Source organism: Megalops cyprinoides, chromosome 6 (genome assembly GCF_013368585.1).
Source record: "Megalops cyprinoides isolate fMegCyp1 chromosome 6, fMegCyp1.pri, whole genome shotgun sequence".
Taxonomy (NCBI): domain Eukaryota; kingdom Metazoa; phylum Chordata; class Actinopteri; order Elopiformes; family Megalopidae; genus Megalops; species Megalops cyprinoides.
Window position 1 is genome coordinate 36,908,666 of NC_050588.1, and position 23,817 is coordinate 36,932,482.

General features: G+C 42.8%; 1 protein-coding gene across 1 annotated transcript in view; it reads left to right on the plus strand.

Annotated features, from left to right (window-relative positions):
* The first annotated feature begins 6,641 nt into the window (after nucleotides 1–6,641).
* ralgapb (Ral GTPase activating protein non-catalytic subunit beta) overlaps nucleotides 6,642–23,817 on the plus strand; it is a 30,258-nt gene continuing 13,082 nt past the window's right edge. The window contains exons 1-15 of the mRNA XM_036530741.1: nucleotides 6,642–6,801; nucleotides 9,595–9,803; nucleotides 11,029–11,231; nucleotides 11,942–12,108; nucleotides 13,263–13,449; nucleotides 13,584–13,715; nucleotides 14,271–14,449; nucleotides 17,309–17,460; nucleotides 18,078–18,294; nucleotides 20,625–20,826; nucleotides 21,406–21,573; nucleotides 21,963–22,077; nucleotides 22,739–22,886; nucleotides 23,192–23,256; nucleotides 23,672–23,810. Of these exons, the coding sequence (XP_036386634.1) occupies nucleotides 9,627–9,803; nucleotides 11,029–11,231; nucleotides 11,942–12,108; nucleotides 13,263–13,449; nucleotides 13,584–13,715; nucleotides 14,271–14,449; nucleotides 17,309–17,460; nucleotides 18,078–18,294; nucleotides 20,625–20,826; nucleotides 21,406–21,573; nucleotides 21,963–22,077; nucleotides 22,739–22,886; nucleotides 23,192–23,256; nucleotides 23,672–23,810 (2,251 nt within the window). The 5' untranslated portion in view covers nucleotides 6,642–6,801; nucleotides 9,595–9,626. The remainder of the gene's footprint in view (nucleotides 6,802–9,594; nucleotides 9,804–11,028; nucleotides 11,232–11,941; nucleotides 12,109–13,262; nucleotides 13,450–13,583; nucleotides 13,716–14,270; nucleotides 14,450–17,308; nucleotides 17,461–18,077; nucleotides 18,295–20,624; nucleotides 20,827–21,405; nucleotides 21,574–21,962; nucleotides 22,078–22,738; nucleotides 22,887–23,191; nucleotides 23,257–23,671; nucleotides 23,811–23,817) is intronic.

Genomic DNA, 23,817 nt, shown 5'->3' on the forward strand with positions numbered 1-23,817 from the left:
CCCCAATAGGATAGAATTAGAACATCACAGAGCAAATGAAATACAGCCCAGTTTGCGGACGGGACAGTCATCGCAAGGGCAAAGAACAGTAAATTAGATCATTGTGGGACTAAAATGTAATATTTTTCTTATGCTCCCCTCTAACACAAGTGCACAACCCAGTGAATATGTTGTGACATTCACCCAATCATCCTCTTTTAAATTGTTATGTCATGTGACCCTAATGCAATCTGGATGGAAATAAAAAAAAAAAAAAAAAGAGAGAGAGACAAAAACGTCAACAGCAGTAAACGACGAGCCTGCCTTTGGCGTGACCTTTGTCATTGGCGGTGTTTTTTGATAAAGGCAATCTTAGGAATGTAGTTCTGTGGTGTTGATTATCTGGTGTACGTGTCTACAGAAAAATGTATGATTGCTCTGGAAACAGAATGTGACTGGGGTAAAATGCAAGGGGGTAGAAGTACATTTCCTAACTTGAAGAACCTTATTGTGGTATTACACAGACAGCTAGCACATATAGATAGAGACTATTGATAGATAGATAGATAGATAGATAGATAGATAGATAGATAGATAGATAAAAATAAATAAATGACCACATTTGCAAGAGCTAGGGGACAGGTTTCATTTACACACCGCATGTTCTGTTAACCAGGCAGTTTTCAAGAGAAGAGAATGGGAGAGGGAAACCGTAAGAACAGGGCAGGTGTGTCTGTGAAAGACCTTTCAAACTGAGAAATTAGCCACAGTGGAAACTCTGTGTGGATGCATGTAAATGGTGATCAGCATGTGGTCTTTCTCTGCTCAGCAGTCTGTGAGAGCATTGCTCACAGTGAGAAGATATGCATGCTGAAATGTTCTCCACTCGCGTTTGGTAGCGTGGAAGATAGTTATGTTTTCTGTTTTCAGGAAACAAAAAGAAAAAAAAAAACATAGTTTCACTTAACATTTAAAAATTTGGCAACCCTTAGAAAAGACATCCCTTTTTATTGCCTCTTGTATTACCAGGCCATAAACTTTGTTTTTTTTTTCGTGCACTTTGGATATAGCTTTCTGTGGAACATGTCTCCCCCTACTGTCAAACTGCAATTTGTTAGCTTCCGATTTCCAGTTAAAGGTGTCCATCTAGTGGCTATATGGGGCCATGCAGTTCATGTGTACAAGGGTTGTGAGTGGATGTTGTTTCACTAACAGTTCATTAATGAGCAGATTCGGTCTGTATGTCTGTGTCCAGAACACAATTTTCAAAGAAGAAGAAGTACAACAACAATAAATACCACTGAGAAAAGAAAACACAGCATAACAGCTATTCGGTTTGTTTCGTGAACAGCTTTCAAGGTGAGCCATGTCAGTTGTTTGCACCGGCGTGTTTTCCCTCATCGTGCTTCCTTCCTTAGCAAAAGCTTCTGCACATGAACGATACTGCAACCTAATCACACTGCCACTATATGAAAAAAAAAAAAAACATTGTTCTGACTGTAAGCTTTGATCTTATCAGATGTGTTTTCTTTGCCAGATCATTTGAGAAGCCAAACCTACTCACTACTCACTACTATCCTGTTATGTACTTTGAATCTGAGAGCAGCACTTAAATAAAATGCAATGTCATTATAATTAGCAGAAGTTTTACTAGTAGTAATATAATAGTAGTTTTAATAGTAGTATGATTACCTTTTTCTCCTCTTGACATGTATACGTATACACTTGTAAAAATTAGCAATTAGTTGATCAGTCAGACCGTTTAAACTTCAGTTGACACGTTTTCTTAAAATTGAGTGTGTTTAATAAGCATATTGAACATTGTAATGCTGTGTGCTGGTGAGGAGGCAACTAAAGCATGTTAAACGTTGTAAAGTTGTCTGAGAGAACACCCTCCGTGTCTTGCATTATGGCTACCTGCAATACAACAGAAGGCCACTTAGAACTGCATCTACACTTCTCTGTGTCACTCAGCTGTGAATATGGATTGCGGTTTGTCAGGCTTAGTTGTCGAACACTATAAACAATGGCAGCTACGTTACATTATTGGCATTTAGCAGACACTCTTACCCAGAGCAACTTACATAGGTTACGGTTTTTATCTATTTATATAACTGGATACTGCAGCAGCTGTGGGTAAAGCACCTTGCTCAAGGATGCAGTAGCAGCGTCCCAGCAGGGAGTCGAACCAGCAACCTTTCAGCTGCCCTTGTGTCACATCGCCATGTCCAGCATGTTTAACAATGTGGTTTTGGGGTGAAGAGTTATGTGGTGTATGTTGCATGGCCCGTGGTGTAGTGGGGGTGGGGATACTGAGGACGGACAAGGTACTGATTATCCTGTTTTTAATTGCTTTGTGCTGTGGTGTGGTGCTGAAAATAGCTACTGTCCAGATATTCCCTTGTTACATTAAGAAAAGATCATTAAAACCATTAGGTTAAATTTGCACTGTACCATTCATGGACTGCAAACTTGTCATCAATACATCACCAAGAAAAGCATGACTAACCACCTAGCTGGCTACACAGATTTTACATGACAGAAAGAGTCATGTTTCTAGCAATGCGGGATCTTGCCAAACTCCATTACACTAAAGAACAAAGCTTGCTATAGAGAAGTACAAAATGACCCATAGTATATGCAGTAAATGACATAGACTATTTGCACTGCATACATATTTTTATTTTTCACAGGGCTAATTGCATAATGCTCCCATTTTTTTAATTTTACATATGCATTTACAGAAACATAACTCTGTGCCATCAGCCTGTGTTCAACTGAGATACACGCAAAGAGGAAAAGAGCTTGCAAGCTCTGCCTTTCCTTCAAAAAATCAGTCCCCCCTCCAACAGAGTGAGGTTTTATATACAGTGCTTCTCTTTACAAGGTGACAGTGGTCTTCCAGGAGCTTATTGCCTAACTTAATGTTATGGAAACAAATATTCTCCCTCCTTTTGTGAAGCACTGAGGGATCTTGCCATCTGCCTTGACGTATTCAATGTGTGATTTAAATCAGCTGTATCCTGGGAGACCTCAAGACTTATTTGCCCTTGTGTCTATACACCCTGGCCACATCCAGTGTTAGCAAGCCAACTGTAGTGCTCTCAGCCATATCTCACCCACACCAGGTTGTGAGTGACCTTTTTTTTTCGTGTGACCGCGTTTAAGGATGTGTGCTGTGGAAACAAGACATTAGCTTCGGTCTCTGAAATGACCTTCCATCCCTTTTTTGTCGTTTTGTCCTCAAACAGTCTAATAGCCCAAAATCATTGTGTAAATAATACAACAAACATTTGCTGAAACAATCTGTTTTCATATTCTGTAGCGGGATATCTGTGCTAGTCCTACTGTTACAGTCCCCTATTGCCCTGTTTATTTGATACAGCCGATAAGGGCAAGACAGTGTCACAGTGTTGACCAGTGTTAACATTCACATATCCGCTGTGCACCATTTCTAAATAACAGGATATATGATGGAGAAAGTGAATGAATTTGCTATTATAACCCTGGGAGCCATTTCTGCCATATGTTAAATATGTATGTTGTACAATACAGTGCTTGTTTAAGAATTGTGAATTATTCACTATATTGCTATGATCCTCATGCACTCCGTGAGCACAGTCCAATTTGCCATGCCATATAATTAACCTTGACAGAAATATTCTCTTTATGAATGTATAATATATAACAGTGATTAAAAAAGCAGGATACCTGGGGAAAGTATGGCTGATCTGGTATTCCCAGATCTCTTTATGAATATTACTGTCATTATTTTTCATTAACTAGCTGATTTCTCGTCGTTTAAATGTGCTCAGAGGACAGTACACAGAGAATAGTGCAGGGCAAATGACAGAAATCCTGTGGTGTTACATAGTCAGGCCCACATCATTAGGGTTGATTGCTTTCCAAGGACATCAGTGTTGCCAATTGAAATGAATCACCTCAGTCTGGCACCTAGACTGTTTCCCCACATGCTGGGAGTCAACAATCCACTGCCTGCAAGATCGGTCACTGCATGGAGCGAACTCCTCTCAGACAGACCACAAAATTACATGGATTTCTTCAGGTTACATACCCATCAAAAAGGGGCTCTTTTAATGATCTGTGAATTGCTCTCTGACTCCCGTGACCAGAGGGATTCAGAGCAGGCCTTTGGAGTTTGACACCTGGCAGGCCTCGGCAGGTGTTTAATTAGGTGTGGAAAGTAAGCTGCCATAAGCAGGGGTGTGAAAGATTGAGGAAACCTCATAATGAAGTGATATAATACCCCCAAGTACAATGTTGTCAACGTGGCTGATTTTAATGGTCAGATTGAATATGAAATGTCAAAACATTATTATTTAGTAAGCCTGTATGGAAAGGTGCAAGACACCCTACTTTTGTTATTTGGGTAAAATGGCTCTTTGAGGAGGCTACACTGTGCATGACATTTGTTAGTCTCATGCTTATGTTATAACTGGCTGTTTCTTTTTTGTCCTGTTGTGTTCATGTTCATCTTTCAAGCATATCACTTTTCAAACCATTCACAGTAGTCATACAACTTAATACAAAGGGACGTGTTTTGCCTTTTGGATCAATAATCTCTGCTCGCTTTTCTTTTCTGACAGTTTGGATATCATTGGCAAGTGAAGCTGTAACCTCTGTCAATTTGAATATAATTATTAGTAATTACTCATTAATCAAAAGCAAAATTAACTGTATGAGCCTGAATGCCATGTTCAAATGGTGGCAGAGGAAAAGAGTGAGAGTAGAAAAGCGTTTACCATTTCCCTCGGTCTGTCTCAGTGTTTTGGTGCAAGTAGAAAGGCTGGATCATATATTTTTGTGCTGTTGTTTGATCTTAAAAATGCACTGAACCATGCTGGTGAAATCATTATATCATTACTCTAGCAACCAAGCTGACATGCAGGTTCTGCATAAACCTGGTACAACGTCTGCCAAAGTCATTTAACAATAGCTTCACTAATCTGTGCACGTGTTCATCTAATATCCTCTTCAGAGAGGAACCTAAATGAATAAAATGTGGAGAACTTAACGCTTATTGTTGGACATGATAACGCTTCCTCATCAGCATGTTGTTGGGAACAATGCAGTCAAGCATGTGGAACAAATAAAACAAAGTTAAGGTGGGTTTCACCTCTCATGCTGTCTCTTTGCTTGCTGCATATTCTAATTGTGTAAACTATACTTGCAAACAGTACCATTAGTCAGACATGTGTACGTAAAGCAAGCTTACAAGGTAACATGCAGTGGTCAATCCATAGCCCTGTGTACAGCTAACAAATCCCCGCAGAACACTCCTGTGGACCTGTCCAGTCAATGCATATGGGCAGCTGGGAATGAACAGGAGATGATGGGAGATTAGGACAATCAACTTTATCAGACGCTACGAAGAACTGTCTGGAAAGTCAGAATCAATCGAAGAGTTAGGAATAGATGAGTTACTGATGAAAAATCTATTTGGAGTCCATTTGGACTCTTCATGTTCTGCATGAGGTACAACAGTGCCACTGTAGTTCCCTTATTACATTCCCTTATTAAGTACCTTGATTGACTCCACACTTGTTAAGTGAATAAATTATAAATATTTTGATGAATGATACAGAGGAGGTGGAGTTGGTTGAACCTGATTAAGGAAAATGTGACACTGTATTAAATATATTTTAACCAAACTGCAAAATCTAACACACAGTGAGAGATTGAAGGCTTTCCTGGAATTAGTGACAACTACATTTGCGGGTCTACTGTTCAAAAGCAAAAGGAAGCAACTAAGAAATGAACAATTAATTCTGTTATTCTTACACAGCCTCAGCGTGAAGACCCATTGGGACAGTGTGGGCAGATTTAATATGTCAGTCCTGAATGGCGGCCAGTTGAAAGAGATGAGGAGAGGCAAGACATGGGCTTATCTGGGGACTTTGATGGCAGTTGAGCATCCACATTTACAAAGAGCTGAAGCCATCTGGCGCCACCAGCCTTGAGTCCAGTCTGCAGGGGGTAACAGTACTGCGGGCGCAGTTGTACATGGATGCGGACCAGCCGATACACTGAGGTGGAATGATGTTGTGGAATAATCTGCAGGACCTGGTCACTGACGTAATATTTTCTTTCTAAGGGAAGATTGTCATCTATGGTGACAGTGAGATTCCTGAATGAGTGGGAGGGAACCAGCTGCTATCCAAATGGGAGGTGAGAAGTGTACAGCAGGAACAAAAGCTATGGCAGTCACATTTGGCCGTCTGCAGTACCATACAGGTAAACAGCTTCACCATAGTAATCAAGGTTAGTTCTTTAAATGCACATGTGTGCTTGATCCACAGCTTTTAATTATTTAACTCATTAGCCTATAGTATTACACGCTTAACCACTGAAACTATTTGCGTTTTGTGTAATTTTGAGCTGTCGCCAAACTCGTGATGATGTGTTGCAAAGCATTAAAACCACGTAATGGTTTCCATAGATTCATTACTAGAAGACCATGACCAACAAGCTCCAAAGCGGTTAGATTGAATGTCCTGTGTGTAGTCTATGCTATAGCATCTTGAAATCTACCTTGAAATCAACTGGAAGAGTACCAATCGGCGGTTAAGCGCAGGCAGAGGGCGCAGCTCTCGGTTACTCTCGGCAATCTGCGGCGAGTCCCGATCCCCGCTCCCCGCAGTGTCAGTGCCGGACTCCGCCGGACGGAGACGGGGCGGAAGGGTCTATTCACAGTGTCGGTGGTCGCGGAACAGGGATGATGCTGAAGTATCCCGATCTGTAAGGCAATATTTATTTAGAAGACAAGGACGGTTGATATGTCAGCCTTTCCTCCCAACACAGGTAGCTTGCTAGTTTGTGCACCTCTTGATTTGTGCGGTCGGTCTGTTTTTATTTATCCCGCAGTGCGGCCTGTCTTTATAGCGGAGCAGGGGACTCGAGTTCACCTTGTGGCCGGTAACGGGTAGCGCTTCCGTCGCTGCTAGTTTAGCTAGCTAACCGCATCTCTGACGACATTGCAGCTAGCACGACTGGCTAGCTAAAATGACCTTTGTGCAAAATATTAACTGCGATACCGCTGCTGTTGTTTTCTGTAGAGTTCGATAGCTTGCTAATTTAGCTGGGTTATCCAGGTAGTGTAGAAGTTATTCGCTTTATTTTCCACATTTTGCATGAGATGATCTGTGTATGTTCGCTGGCTTGCAAGGCAGATGGTGAACACACCTACTGAGAACTGTTAGCTACCTAGCCGGCCAGCTCTGTGAAAGGAAGTTAACTGGTTAGTTAATTAGCTTTACTCCCGACTTGCCAAGCACTGTGCATTTGTAAAACAGCTTACTGGCTATCGTGCAAAGTACATCTAACGTTAGCTTCCCTACATGGTTCAAAATTTGCACCACCATTGCAGGGTACCGACATTAAGTAGTTAGCTAGCTAGCTAGCGAGCTACGCTACTACTCCGATAGCTAACTGGTCATCCAGAAGCAAACCAGCTCCCAAGCCTGCTAAACGAGTTGTATCTTTTTGTTTTTTATTTAGCAAATGGTTAGATACCCAGCTAGCTTGATCTGATAATTTGTGTGCTGTGTTCTAGCTGTCCGTGATCTAGCTCATTAGCAAGTAACGGTAAGGGCATTTCAAAACTATCCGGCTAGCTAACGCTAGCTACACAGTTAGCTATATTTTGATAGATTATGACATGCACATATCTGTAGGGAGTTAGCTAGCTGAGCGAGCAAACTGTTTTCTTCCTTAACGTCTATGTTAAGTAGATCGCTAGAGGGAAACCCGCTTATTTATTATTATTATTATTATTATTATTATTATCGTTGTGTGCGTGCAGGCACTGAGAAATGAACCCAGCCCTTCCGCCCTTCAGCTGTGGAAGCTAACATCAGCAAGCCTGGCTCGTAACGTTATAAACCAGAAACCTAGCGCGACTCATTGGCCCCGATACACATTTTCAAATCCTTGCCATGGTAGCTCATGCATTGATAGAACCCAGCAATCACTAAGTATTGGTAGTGTTAAGCGAAATGATTTAATATATGGTGAAATGTTAATGAACTTCGCTTAGGAGCCTGAACAAATAAGAGACGTGCCGGCGTCTGTCCTTGCTGGATATAATGATCTTGACCCCAAAACACAACTTAAAACAACTGCGAGGCTACCTGCAGAAAGTCACATTGTAGCGTCATCTTAACTTTTTTTGGTATTTTGACTGGCAAAAAAAAAAAAAAAAAGTTTTAAAAGTTTTTGCTTCGCATAAAAGCCCTGAGTGAACTGAGTATATCAACAATGAAAACTGATGATTTCATCAGACTGAACTAAGCATTTCTTACTTAAACTGGAATACCAATTCCCTTATGTTCTTCAGAGAAGTTGTTCTCATCACAGGAGTCTGTTCAATTTAAAGTCGAGGTTTATATTGCTAAAAGACATAAACATTATCACAGCCAGAGTTTGGAGCAGTGCTCTTGAGGCCTTGACTGTTTAACTTATTTCTGTTAATATTAACATACCACAGAGATCAGTGTGAAGATTAAGATGAATCATGGGTTTTTTAGACACCTCTGCGGTGTTTAAATAAACACTTTGTTCTGTTTATAGCATGGTCCACATGTCTTATTTCAGTCTTGTTGCGTTTGAACACACTTGGAGCTCTGGCCGAAGGATGTGAACACAGTGATTCCATATCTCAGGAACTGTGATCTTTGAGTGCCTGGGATGGTTAGTCTCATTTCCACATGAGACTAAGGTCTGCTGGTTTTCATTACGCCACATGCTTTAATCAGATTGAGGCTGTCATTTGGATAGAAGGCAGAATAATTGTGGAGCAACAGAATAATCCATTTTTGTTTGTTTGTTTGTTCTTAAGCCCCAGAGTATTCCGCTGTTTTTTTTTTCCTGAAGCCACAGTTTGGCTGGGAAATATCTAGGTCATAATATATGTATGTTAACTTGTGTACAGTTACACCAAGCATGGTTAAACAGGACATTTTCTATAAGGCTTGAATCCTGTGAAACAATCTTTACAGAACCTGAAGTTTTTGGAATTGGTTGCATTTTATTTCAAGCTAAGGAAAGCATGTGGGACGGTAACTCATCAGGATTGCTGTTACCTGTCCGCTGTGCAGAACTGGCCACCTTTTGCTTTTGTAGTGCTGCAGCTGTTGAGCACAAGCTTATTGTCAAAATATCACAGGACATGCTCATTCTTTACTTGTTGTCTTTTACCTGTGGACTGTAAAGGATGGTGGTAGAGAGAAAAAGAGAAGCATGTGCTAACTGGGGCAGCAGTGTAGCATAGTGGTAAGGAGCAGGACTAGTAAACGATTTGATTCCAGTTCGATTTCCCGCTGGGGCACTGCTGTTGTGCCCTTGGGCTTAGGTACTTAACCAACAACTGCCTCAGTAAATATCCAGCTGTATAAATGGATAACATTGTAAAAAAAAAAAAAAAGAACTGTAACCAATGTAAGTCGCTCTGGATGAGAGCGTCTGCTAAATGCCAATAATATAATGTAATGTGACTGCCATTGTTTATAGTGTTAGACTGCTATGCTCGACAAGCCGCAGTCCATGTCCACATCAAAGGGTAGACGCAGTCCTGAGTGGCCTTCTGTTGTGTTGCAGGTAGCTGTTGGATCGAGTAGAAGAGACGCACCATGTATTCGGAGTGGCGGTCGTTGCACCTCGTGGTCCAGAGCGACCAGGGGCACGTGAGCGTCCTGCACACTTACCCCACGTCGGTGGGGCGAGATGTGGCCAACGCTGTGGTGCGCCCACTCGGGGCGGCCCTCGGATCCCCGGTGACCGAAAGTCTCCTCAAAACGGACAAAGAGGTGAGCGTCTGCCACCCAAGGACTCGGCAGCACACTCAACTGCGCTCAACCTACAGCTTACCGATGCACCTGAGTTACATCACCACTGTTTCCTGTAGGACAAATAACAGGAAAGGAAAACAGGCTTTGAACATTCAAACCCATTTTATGGACCCAGAAAGTAGACTTGCTACAGGGCCTCTCCCCTTCGTTTGGACTTTCTAAGTAGAAACAACTATGTGTGAACTGGTTAGCTCAATGTTGCAACTGTTGCTCCGGCATTGCAGATATTATTAGTGTCACCGTTAGTCGTATTAACACAAGCAATCGAGCGGTTTTTGAAATGCTCTGGTTTTAAACGTCTGGTAGCTGTTCGAGTATCACTTTCACAGGACTGTTTACAAAGAGAGGCTTTGAGGCTATTTTCGCTGGATATTTGTGCAGTGGTAAATTTCCTTAACTTTCTTGGGAGCGCCTTTGTCTGAATAACATGTTCACTTCCACATGTTATGTAGTAGCTCCCTGTGTTGTAGGCCTCTGCGCTTGGTGATAACAGTGAAAGGATTTCCTGTGTATCCTCTTGGGCATTTTTGCCAGCAGTTTTATTGACTTTCTCCACCCAGCTGAAGGCTCCTTTATCTTATTAGGCAAAGCCATTAGATGCGTTTGTTTGTAGTACGGCAGGCAAAAAATGTAAGCCATCGGCCAAGGGCCGTAGGCATGTCCCCTTTCAGCGTCACTGCTATGCGTCCTGTGTATTTTGGGACAGTGAAAGCCGTTAAGATGTCTCATAGTTCAGTGGTGGGTTCTGGTTGTGCCTTCCTCTTCCTTCAGCTTTAAGTCAATCATATTTAAACAAGCATACAAGAGGAAGCCTGTCAAACAATTTTAAAACCTCGAAACATAGTGTATGTACTCACCTTACCTTAAGTTTTCTAGGCTGTCTAGTTTCAAGTTAGCACAAGTTAACTTGAATGGTGGTGTGCTCACACTCTGCTTTAGGAGTGTTGTTAGCCTGGTCTGATGCTGTTGCTCATTTAACTTGAATGGATACACTTTCTGTTCTCCTGTGCTGGGAATTGCTCTGGATAAGAGCATGTGCTAAATGAATGTAACGTAAAATAATGCACTATTGTTGTAGCAAAGGTGATCTTGTAGCAGAAACCCCAGATTAGCCTCCAGTTAGGGTCAATGTGCAAGAGGTCATCTATCACAGTCCTAAGAGCGGGTCGTGGTGTTTGAACAGGTGAAGTGGACGATGGAAGTTCTGTGCTACGGCCTCACACTACCTCTGGACGGAGACACTGTTAAGCTGTGCGTGGACGTGTACACTGACTGGATCATGGCGCTGGTGGCACCCCGAGACTCCATCCCTCAGCCCATCATCAAGGAGCCCAACCTCTACGTGCAGACTATTCTTAAACACCTCCACAACCTCTTCCTCCCCAGGTACTCCAGGAACCTGCACTCACACCCGATTACCTGATTACCTGCTACCTGATTACCTGATTACCTGATTACCTGCTACCTGCTACCTGCTACCTGATTACCTGCTAGCTCACTACTATTCTGAGATTTCCTAACAAACCACACTGGCTGCAATAATATGGTACCCATTGCTTTTTCAGTTTTCACGCTGAAGATTTGTCTGCTTTCAGTGGAGTTCTTAATGCCTAAAAACAAAATGTAACTATAAAGAATGGGATGAAAACTCCTAGAAGTGGTGTAAATTTAGCTTGTATTTATATGTTTGATTTTTGTCTTCTAAAAAGATGGTCTCTCATGTGCTTTCAGCTTGCATCTTGATGCAAGGTGAAATGTGCAAATACGTCATTATAAAATAATAAAAAAATATATATGTATTTATATATATATATATATATATATATATATATATATATATATATATATATATATATATATATATGTATGAAGACAACTGAGGCTTCATTTTTTTGGTGTCCACTGTCAAACAGTTTCAAACAGTGCCAGATGAAATCAGACAAGAGAGTACTTGAAGCGCCGGCAATAAGAAATGATCAGCTAAAGAATGTTTGTCAGAAAAAATAAGCAACCTGCATTTCATTTTGGTAGCGCTGCGCTCCAGCTTTGTCTGATGCGGTTTTCCACCTCTCTCCCCTCCTCTCCCTCCCTGGCAGGCCTGAGCACTACAGCCCCAATCACTTCCGCCTGTGCCAGCAGGTGCTGACGGCGGTGCAGAAGCTGGCGCGCGAGTCGGGCAGCATGGTGAGGGAGACCTGGGAGGTGCTGCTCCTCTTCCTGCTGCGTATCAACGACACTCTGCTGGCACCGCCGACCGTGGGAGGTCAGCTCACGCCCGCCCCGTGCCCCCTCGCCCCCTCTCTGTCCTCTCTCCTCTCTGACCGCAGCGCGCACTGCCCTAATGCTGAGCAGCAGGGCGAAGCTAGTGCTTTTCATGAAGGGAATTTTCGGTTATCGCACAGCGTCGTTTTAATTCGAGTGACATTCAGGTGAACCCGTGATGTTGTACTAGTACAGAACAAAGTAATACTTGTTACCGAAAGTTTGCTTTTCACAGAAAGTGAGCCTTTTTAATATGTTGGTCCATACATCACTGTTCAGTAGGTGTGCAGACACAGTAATTAATGCAAGAAGGTCACGCACAGATGTCTTCACATGACGTTCCCCCTCTCTGTTGGTTGATTGGACACTCAATTTAAAACACCTGCAATAAGTCGGCTTTCTTCACCAATAGATGTATAAAAAAATCCATTTCCTGCGCTTATGGCTGATATTTTTTAGATATTAAGTTTTACGCAAAACCATGTGTTCTGCCTCCTCTTCTGTCTGCCTCTAATTCCCAGTTTGTGCTTTGAACTGTTCACATGTATTCTGCCTGTTAGCATTTGATTAGCAATGTGCTAAAGTGATACAATTTCCATATAGTAAGACACAAACTAGTTTAGTGGGTTTCTAATTAAGAGTAATTACAGCAAAGCTAAAATTTCTAGCTTTTTTAATTTATACTTATTTACTTCTTTACTTTATAAGCATAGAATTGACAGTTACAACTACATAAAAAAACACAAAACTCAGTTAAGATGGTGTTTGCTGTTCTTTGCAATATTGTCTGCTTGGGAAGTGCCTTTCTCTGATTTAATAAGACTCTTAGTATTACGATGAGCTGGTTTCTCATGCGCTGGTGAAGACTTCTATTTGCTGGCTGAGTCAGGCATAAAACAGTTTATGTTCAGTCAGACTGACACAGCAATGCCTTTCAGTAAGCACATTTTTTCAACCAAGCCAGATTGTTGCGTATTGGTTTGTAGATACTGAATGAGTGTATACATATCCAGGACAGAAAAACACAAGCGGCCATGAAATGAAACATGTAAGAACTGTTATTTTTAGCAGTATTTTTTGTATAATAGCAGCATACAACACAATACCTATCAGATATTTTGTTATACATATATATGTATGCCTTGCTCCATGCAGGAGGGATAGCGGAGAAGCTGGCAGAGAAGCTGATCAGCGTGCTGTTTGAGGTGTGGTTCCTGGCCTGCACTCGATGCTTCCCCACCCCGCCCTACTGGAAGACGGCCAGGGAGATGCTGGCCAACTGGAGGCACCACCCCCCAGTGGTGGAGCAGTGGAGCAAGGTCATCTGCGCTCTCACCTCCAGGTAACCAGGGGGCACTGTGCAGCCCTATGGGCCGAGCAGGTAGACCTGACTGTAGCTTCAGCTATCTGAGGGTAATCGAAAGTGGCACATATTTAAAATTTAATTAATTTTTTTTTTTTTTTTTTTTCTTGCAGACTATTGCGGTTCACCTATGGACCCTCCTTCCCGCCGTTTAAAGTTCCGGATGAAGACGCCAACGTTATTCCTGCTGAGATGGACAATGACTGTGTGGCACAGACGTGGTTCCGCTTTTTGCACATGCTGAGGTAGGACTTGGAGGGTGTCATTCACCGTGCATGTTGAGATTTTGAACCGAGGCAAAGTACAGAACATGAGAGCGTGCAAGCGTAAAAAACAATAAACCTATCACATAATACATAACTGTTAGTAACAGGCAAATAATTAGTAGACAATAATCTAAGGATGTCTGGTGACTTGCATAGGTTAGTTTTATCCATTTTTACAGCTGGATATTTACTGAAGCATTCGTGGGTTAAGTACCTTACCCTACAGTACAACAGCTGTGCCCGTTCTATTCTATTCTCCTCCATTCCATCCCATTCTATTTAATTCTGCCCCATTCCATCCCATTCTATTTAATTCTGCCCCATTCCATTCCATTCTATTCAATTCTGCTCCATTCCATTCCATTCTATTGAGTTCTCCATTCCATTCCATTCTATTGAGTTCTCCATTCTATTCAACTCTGTTCTATTAAAGCAACATGCCTTACGTCACTACCTTTTCCTCATTTTTTTCCATGAGAGCAGCCCTCTCCCATTCCTCTCTGTGATCCCCCTGTGCCGTCTGCTGTGTTGCAGTAACCCCGTGGACCTGAGCAACCCTGTGATCATCAGCTCCACGCCAAAGTTCCAGGAGCAGCTGCTCAACGTGAGTGGCGTTCCGCAGGAGGTCATCCAGCACCCCTGCCTCAAGCAGCTGCCGCAGATCTTCTTCCGTGCCATGAGAGGGGTCAGCTGCCTGGTGGACGCCTTCCTGGGTAAGGACCGCGCGGTGAAAGAGGGGAACAGAAGAACAATTTCTCAGGCCTCTTTAGTGGTGCCTCAGTCACTCAGATGTATCGCTCGAGCTTGTTGCAAAGTTATGACTGACCTCGTTTGCAATGCAGTGATTTCCTTTCCTTGTCTGTGAAGTTCACAGTTCAAAGACATAGGTGGACATTGTTGATTGTTGTCCAAGATTCAATGTAACAGCAGTGCATTTTACTCTTCCCTGGCAATGAATGGACGATTACTTTATTGTTGTAGAGTTTGTTGGCTACAAATTAACATAAAATGTCATTCATTGTTCAAGTAGCTAAATGAAGGCAAATGCTTTGCTAAGTTGATGACAGATTGATGGTCACTGTTAAAAAGTGTATGAATTTTCCCCTTCTATAGGTGTTGCAGTCTCAAAGAAAGAGATACAGGAAAGACTGCCCTCTTATGGTACATGATAAAATTGCATCTTTGCAATGAAGCAATTTGTGCTATAAATCGGGCCAGAGGGTTTACAACTAGAAATGCTGATTCTTATTGATGGTGTTTTTTGAAATGGGTCAAAAAGCAGTGGGAAGCTGCAGCATTTATTGTGGAATGCAAACTTCTGGACCTAGTAGGCCAATAATAACCCTTTAGGTATAGATTAGTGCATGCTATCCACATGTTTATATCACCTTCTCATGCACAAATAAGGCATCCTTATTTAGTGTGATACATTTCACAAAAAAATACGAACCAAATGCTTCATCTCTCCGCTGCTCAGTGACCACCTCTTTCTCCTAACACCCCGTTATTTGATGTGCCTTGACAGAGAATTGCCTCAGTAAATATCCAGCAGTATAAATGGATAACATCTAAAAACTGTAACTTATGTTGCTCTTGATAAGAGCATCTGCTAAATGACAGTAATGCAGTATAATGGATGCCAGACTGTACCTCACTTCCACTGTGATATGAATTATGCAAGTAACAATTAACTAATAGACTAGATAATTCTACTGGCTAACTAGATACGACTACTAGCTAGCTAGTTGGCTGCTTGCACAAGATTTAGTAAAAGTATTTTGTAAAAAATTTTTCAGAAGCAAAAAAGAACAACATCCAGCAATTTGGTTGCATTTTCCCTGGAGATAGCTGTTCAGGCACTGTTTGCTTTTAAAATCTTATCCTTGTGCCTGTAGCCATCTATTTCAATTTGATCAATACATGCATTTGTTTCAGCCCTAAACAAAGTCCAACACAGTTAAACCAATTATCAATTTATTCATAAACTGCTAAGTTTCAAATATAATTTGCATGTAATTACTTATAAAAAAACTGTATTTTTAGGCACTTTCGAGATTTTTTTTTTTTTTTTTTACAAAAATAAGTTATTTGTCTCATTGAAAATGGAACAGTGGAATGTTGAAAGTTTGGGGATGTGTGTTTCTAGGTTACCATTGTTTGTTCCTGCATCCGCAACGTGTTGGCTATTTTAGTTTCCCGCTTGTTAAACAGTATTGTTCTGTCTCTGTTTCTCAGGAATTACAGTGTCTAGGACCTATATTCGTGACAGACTTCCATCTATAGGTATACTAAGCCTGACTAACCCAAATCAATACAGTTAACATTTACTAACACGTGTGCGGGGTATTATAAATGATTACTTTTACTTCTGGTGGGGAAAAGAGAAAATTGGAAATGCACCACCTTTGTAATATAAGAATTACAAATTGTAATGTAATGATTTCATTTACTGTTTAACTTTCTGTACTGTTTATATCCAGCCATCTGAATGAACATCAAATTGGCTTTAGAGCTGGTCAGTTCCTTGCTTTGATCCACAGAAGAATAGCAGTTTTCATCATACGGTGTTTGAGTCAGTGCAATCAATGTGTTTCTCCTACAGGTGTCGCAGTGTCTAGGAACAATTTTCGGGAAAGACTACCCTCTTATGGTATAGAGTTGTGCTCCAAACCAATCACAGTGGAGCTTTGATCTGAGCTCATGGGTTTCAGGGGTTTGCAAAATCTGATTGGGTGATGAAACTGTCATGATGTCACACACTACTGAAATACTGTAAGATTAAAGGATAAACACATTTTGCAAAAATGCTACTTTCACAGTTACCACATTTTGATCGAATGATTTTTTTTTATGACCAGTGGGTTTGGTAGCGCTGTGGTGGAGCGTTGTCGTTCACATACTTGGGACCTTTTTCCAGAGGTCTGTGTGAACTTCTCCATCCTGCACACACTGCCATGCATTTTTTTTTATTTTCCAGTAGTAAGGTCAATGGCTTGTTTTGACAAATTGCTCTGGCAGTTCAATAACAGAGCTGTGCATAGTCAAAGGTAGGTAAAGGTAATTTATGGTGCACCTGACTTATTGGTGAAGATCAGCACATTCATATACATGGTACCCTTTCATTTTTCATGCATTATTGATCCATGTACAGTGGGGCAGGACTTACCGAATCAATCGCTGTATAAGCCAAGGAAATCTGCTGAGTTTTATGCATGCGTTCTTGATTCACCCAAACATAAGGATCATAAGTGCTCTGAATTCAGGAAACTGCACTCCCAGGGGGGAGGTGATGTTTTCTCATTCCTCATGGGCACCATCTAATGTGAATTTAAATCATCTTGTTCCTGTTTTGCTGGTTCACCAGTGATCGATACATGCTGCTGGTTTGAAGTTTTTTTTTGCATCGAGTGCTTTTTGGGGGGGGGGGGGGGGGGGGGGGGGGGGGAGGTTTCTAACAGAGCATGGGGGGAAAAAGGGAAAAAAAAAAACGCTGGCAGAAAAAGTGTGGGCCGTGTCGATTTTAACGGAGGCCCGCCCTTTCTTCCATCTGTCCATCTCGCACCTTTCCGTAGGTATCTCCCGCCCGAGGTCGGACAGCGCCCCTCCCACGCCCGTGAACCGGCTGAGCATGCCCCCTCCCCCCACCACCACTAACACCACGCCCCCCCACAGCCGCCGGCACAGGCCCACGGGGGTCACCAAGACCACCAGCAAAGCCTCCACGGTACGCCGCGTCTCCACTTCCTGCATTCGGCTCTGCAGAAGAGCTCTTTATTCAAGCAGATTCCATTATTCCTAAGCAAATTATTTATTTTTATTTTTATTATTTAAATTAAATTATTTGCCCCAGATTCCCAGGTATATACATTGCTGCAGTGTAATCATAATTTGTGGGACAAATTGTCTGACCTTGAAAAGTACTATAGATGTAAAGGAAAATGTATCATGTGTCATGTATGGGAAGAAGTGTAGCATAGTGGTAAGGAGCTGGTTCAATTCCCTGCTGGGGCAGTGCTGCTGTACCTTTGGGCAAGGTAGAATTGCTTTAGTAAATATCCAGCTGTATGAATGAGTAACGTGTAGAAATTGCACCCGATGTAAGTTGCTCTTGGTGAGAATGTTTGCTAAATGACAACAGTATGATAGCATAATGTATCAAACCACAGGAAGGATTTTGTAATGTGACCAAGCAGTCGTACATAACAGGAAATCTGTTATCTTAGACAGCCAACTAGTGTACTGCTACAAACACAGACTGGCTAAAAATGTAGTGTGGCACAAAGATTGAGTTTTGAGTCTGAAGCGGCCTGAGTGAATACTCATGCTCGTTTTTATGTCCAGGGGACCACAGCTCACCCACCCAAAGTGTCCCATCAGACGTCCTCCACGTCGCCGCTGTCCAGCCCGAACCAGACCTGCTCGGAGCCCCGGCCGCTGCCCGCCCCAACACGGCCCAAGGTGAACAGCATCCTCAACCTGTTTGGCCAGTGGCTGTTCGACGCCTCGCTGGTGCACTGCAAACTGCACAACGGCATGAACAGGGACAGCAGCATGACGGGTAAGAGCGAGCTCTGGGTCGCGCCAGCTTAGGCCTTCCTACCTCTTTTAATTTCTTAAGTCTTTTTAATTTTCTTTTCGTTTCATATGCTTTCCTTTCCCTTTTTACCCCCCTTGATTTCCTACCTGCAAGATTAACCGTTCCATCCGCTTTGGCTCCCGAAAAAAAACGCAGCATTTTTAAAGGATAGCAACCCGCAGTTTGAAGTAGCACCACCCTGTGGTCTCAAGCTAACCCCTTTCAGCTCAGAGGACTCCCGCATCCTCTCAGTCTAATATATCGAGGCTCTCCACAGTGGGAATTGTATTTATACGGCCCTCCAAATTTAGCCAAGAGGAAGCATTATTGTTTATTGTGTGATCGTGCAGTAGGCCTAATAAAGTGAGCCCTGTCGTTAAACCAAGACGAGAGCACTTGCAGCAGTTATTGAGCAGGTACTGTGTGCGGCTGTGGAGGCTATTTCCTCCCTGTGTTTGATCACAGCTTGCTGGTCTACTTTCTTTCTCTGTTGAGGGCCACACCAGCAGGCCGGGGCCTGGAGATTAGCCTGCTACTCTTACTTCCTCTGGTCGCTAAGGAGGAAAGCGTGGCAAATCACTTCACCTTTTAACAGCGCCTCAAAGCTCCCCTCCTTGTGGGGAAAAAAAATAAATGCGGTGGAATTGTCAGTTTCCAAAATAAATTAAAAGTGAAATAAATTTACTCACGGTATGCAAGTGTCATAATCCCAAGAAGATGACAACTGCACACAAACCTAGTGTTACAGATACTAGAAAGAGTGTGTATCCCCTTGTGAGAGTGTTAAGACTCTCACTGATACCAGTATTGATTCACCCTGTGGTTGTCCAAGGACAAATTGGATGGACCTTCTTTCAAAAGCGTTCTGAGCTGAAAGTGTTAGAAAGATATGTAAAGTTTAAATCTTTAGAAGTATCTTTGATACATCATGTCTCTTTCCTTTGTATGTTGTAGTTTTCTGCTACTGTTGTGCATGCTGGATGTCAAAGTCTTGGCCGTTATAACCTGACTGCCAATCCATTGTGTTTGTAGATAGAATAGTTTGCTTTCACATAGTGAGATTTACTGAAATAAACTAAAACAATTCCAATAATTAGCAAAACAGAGGGCTGCTTTGGAAAAAGATAAGATTATTGATACTAAGACGTGATCTCTAAAGATATTTAGGCCTATATTACTGCTGTCCTTTGATTTTTCCCATTTTTATTTCTATTATCTTTGCAGCATCTTTTATCCAAATTCTTCTTTCTTATAAATCTTGTAAGTAGGAACATTAGCTTCTCTTAAATTGCAGTCAGTTTCTTTTTGTTCTTTTTTTAATTTGTATTTTGCCATTGTCACAAGTTTTTTTCTTTGATTTTAACATTGTTGTCACTGCGTCCTTGCCGTTGCACTGTTTTCTTGGGGAAAGAGAACCGTCCACTTCCTTCCTGTGTTTCCGGGTGGAAGCGATTGCAGGCCGGACTCATTCCGCCTGGATTAACCCCACCCACCATGCTGCTGCCAGTCTGTGATCACGTCATGTATCCAGAGCTTTGTGCACCACCCATTCTTTTACAAAAAAAAAAACAAACAAACAACCCCTTAGTTTACCCTCAGTTTAAAAATTTTGTTCCTTTTATTCTTTTTTGTTTTTTTTTGTTCCTCGGTTGGTTGGTTTTGTTTGTATGTGTCTTAATGCATGGTGTGGATGTCTGTCCAGCAAGTGCAAGTGATGCTCTTTTTTGTGGAAAATTACAGGGAGCTGACAAAGAGACTTTGCAGTTGTTTAGGCGTTTCTTCAGTCTTATCTGGGCTCTGGGCAGTTTGGCACAGTAAGATTTCTTACTGTTCACAGACCAAGCAGTACATTGAAAAGACGACAGTGTAAAAGTCCACTGTGTACCTACACCCCATGAATATCACTGCATCTGAAAAGACCCAGATTTTATTTCAGTGCAGGGAATGTACACCAACTTTGGAACAAGGGGCGGCAGTCATTCATGGTCCGGTGAATTTTGTTGATAATCAGTCACATTGCGTCATTCAGTCAGTACATCAGCAGGAATCAAGATTCCTTATTTCATAATTCAGAACAACAAAAAATGTTAGCAGGCCCTGTGTTTGATCATGGTCGAGGCATTTTAACTCTTTACGGAGAGCAACCAGTTTGTGAGACGGTCCCAAGAGTCCTGCTGATGTTATTCGGATGACGAATAACGATACCCTTTTTCGTAGACGGTTTTGGCAAAATCTTTGTGTCAGAGATCCCTGTGGTGGCTGCGGGTGGTAAGTGGGTCCATTCAAGCGGGCCGCTCCTCTCTCCGGCACAGCTCTGGCCACCCAAGCCGGCGTGGAGCTACGCAGGAAGGGGTCCCAGATGTCCACAGACACCATGGTCTCCAACCCCATGTTCGACGCCAACGAGTTCCCCGATAACTACGAGTCTGGGAGGGCCGAGGCGTGTGGGACGCTGTGCAGGATATTCTGCAGCAAGAAGACTGGAGAGGAGATCCTGCCTGTCTACCTGTCCAGGTAATGGCAGATGAACAGCTCGTTTAGATACAATATTAGCCATAGCAGCGCCTGTCGCAGTAAAAATTATCTGTAATATATAATCACCATTAAATCCCTTTTGGTCTTATCTTACAATATAATTAAACCTGGACAGCCCGATGTGCTTCATAATGTTATCTTAAAATGTTAGATTGATCTCAGATACAGAAAATGTGTATTCAAAGATGACACCACAATGCAAACATTATATGAATGATTTGTTTGTCATCCAAGTTGGCATCAGATAGCTTCTCATCTGTGTTTTTTTCTTTTAATTTAATGGCTAGAATTAAATGATTTCCAGAAATGTGCTCTGTACAAATTCTTACAGACAATGACGGCCTGACAAGAGGCAAAATGCCTCTTGAAGGAGTAGGGGGAGGGCATTAAGAACACAAAAAGCATTAGATAATAAAGGCAATATGCAGTAAAAGCAACAGGCAGTGATGGTTTACCATGAAGGCAGGAAGTACCACAAAGGGAGGAAGACGGAAGCGCACAGTAGTGGAAAATGCAGAATGTTCCGGTGCGCTGACAGCGCGGCTCCTTCCTCGGCAGGTTCTACATGGTTCTGATCCAGGGCCTGCAGATCTCAGACTTCATCTGCCGGCCCGTGCTGGCCAGTATCATCCTGAACTCCTCGGCGCTCTTCTGCTCCGACCTGAAGGGCATCAACGTCGTCGTCCCCTACTTCATCTCTGCACTGGAAACCATTCTTCCTGACAGGCAAGTGATCCGGGACGCAAAGCCGTAAAAGAGAATCTCATCCGTGGCTGCTCCCTAGAGGTCATGTACAAGCTGGGATACCAGTATAGTCAATATAATAAATATAAACACATTCAGTCACTGTAAAAAGTATGGAAATGTTGCTGGCATAGTCAGTTCTGTTCCAGTGATACCGGAGTCTGTATGTCCGGCATCCTTTAGAGATGCGGTGTCTCCTGTTGTTTTCTGTTTTAAGAAAGCACAGGGAAATTCTGCTGCTGACTTCAGCTGCCACGCCTCATTTCACAGAGTGTTGCAGATAACGCTGGCTGTGATGTCGTGCAAGATAGTGGCTCTGTGGGAATAGCCTTGCATTAGTGCTTAACCGCCTTCCTGTTCTGTCCTCCCAGGGAACTGTCCAAGTTCAAAAGCTACGTGAACCCGACCGACCTGCGACGGTCCTCCATCCACATCCTGCTGTCTATGCTGCCTCTTCCCCATCACTTCGGAAATGTAAAATCAGAGGTGCGGCCCTCCCCGGATCTCTTTCCTAAAGATGCCAGAAATACTCTGTGTGAGAGTGTTTTTAGTTGTAAATGTTGCTGGTGTAGAGAGCATTTGGAACAATTTCTGCAAAGAAATCTCAAAAGTCTCAAAATAATCAATTAATGTTATTTTTTATTTTATGTCTAGAATTAAATGATTTCCAGTGCTCTTATTCATTTTTATCAGGCAGGCAGTTTAAGAACTAATTCTTAAATTCAATGCAATGAAAACCTGGCAAGAGGCAAAAGGCCTCTTGAGGAGGTGAAGGAAGGGGATTCAGATGAAAGGCAAAGAACACAGAACGGAAAAAGCAAAGGACAAGGCAATATGCAATAACAGCAGCAGGCAGTGATGAGCTGTCATATCAGGAGGTATCACAGAGGGAGGCGAGATAGAAGCATACCATAAGAGGAAATGTAGAGCGTTCTGGAAGGTAGAGTAATTGTGTTGTCATTTACTCGCTGGGAATTTGTCAAAGCACCATTTGCTGTGTCTGGAATAATATGAGTACAGCCATGTTAGTTGTAAGGATAGTAACTCAATTGTTTGGAACGGACCTGGCTGGTGTGGTTCTTATGGTGGTGATTTCCGTGGCACATGCTACGAACCGTGTTGAACTGGTCGTTTTGTCTGTCGCCAGGTCCTTCTGGAGGGAAAATTCAGCAACGATGAAAACTCCCTCCAGGACAAGGCTGTGACCTTCCTGTCCCTCAAGCTCCGGCTGGTCAACATTCTCATCGGGGCCCTGCAGACCGAGACTGACCCCATCAACACGCAGATGATTCTGGGTTTGTCATTCAGCTCCATTCTGTAGCCTGTTTCTGTTCAGTGCGGCAGTGTAGCACAGTGGTTAAGGAGCAGGACTCGTAACCAAAAGGTTGCCAGTTCAATTCCCCACAGGGCCACTGCTGCTGTACACTCGGATAGGGTACTTAACCCACAGTTGCCACAGTAAATATCCAGCTGTATAAATGGATAAAATTGTAAAAACCTGTAATTTATGTAATTCGCTCTGGATAAGAGCATCTGCTAAATGCCAGTAATGTAATAATACATGAGCAATGTGATAGAAACGCTGAACTTCATTTTGCAGGTGCAATGCTTAATATTGTCCAGGATTCGGCCCTTTTGGAGGCAATAGGAGCTCAGGCAGAAATGGTAAGACACCGTTATGCGTCAGGCAGTCTGGGTGTGACCTTAGTGAAACTTCTCTTTTGTTCTGTTAACACATGACTCACCAACATGGAAGTTATGCAGGTATAAATATGTGCCCTTGGAGGCGTTTCTGTGGCTCCCATTTTTCCTTCCTCATTGTGGACTGATACGGGATGCTCTTAACAGTGCATCACCTCTCCACCTCAGTTATGGGTCCCTGCAGTCTCGGTTTCACGGGAGCGTCACGTTTCATGTTAAAAGAAATTCCCGATTGGCTACTGCTTCAGTGTTAGAGGCTGACGTTGTAGGACAGGAGCAGGATGTGCTGATGTGCAGCGCAGGCAGACAGTCTGCCGCAGTCATCTGTGACCCCGTTATGTCACTCTGGTCCATTCACCGCCCCCTGCTGGTCGCACAGGGCAGCACGGAAGGCAGCCACGTGTCGGTGAAGAGCCACAGCCGCAACAACAGCGGTATCAGCACCGCCAGCGGGGGGAGCTCCGAGGCCACCACCCCGGACAGCGAGCGGCCTGCACAAGCGCTCCTCAGAGACTATGGTAAGGT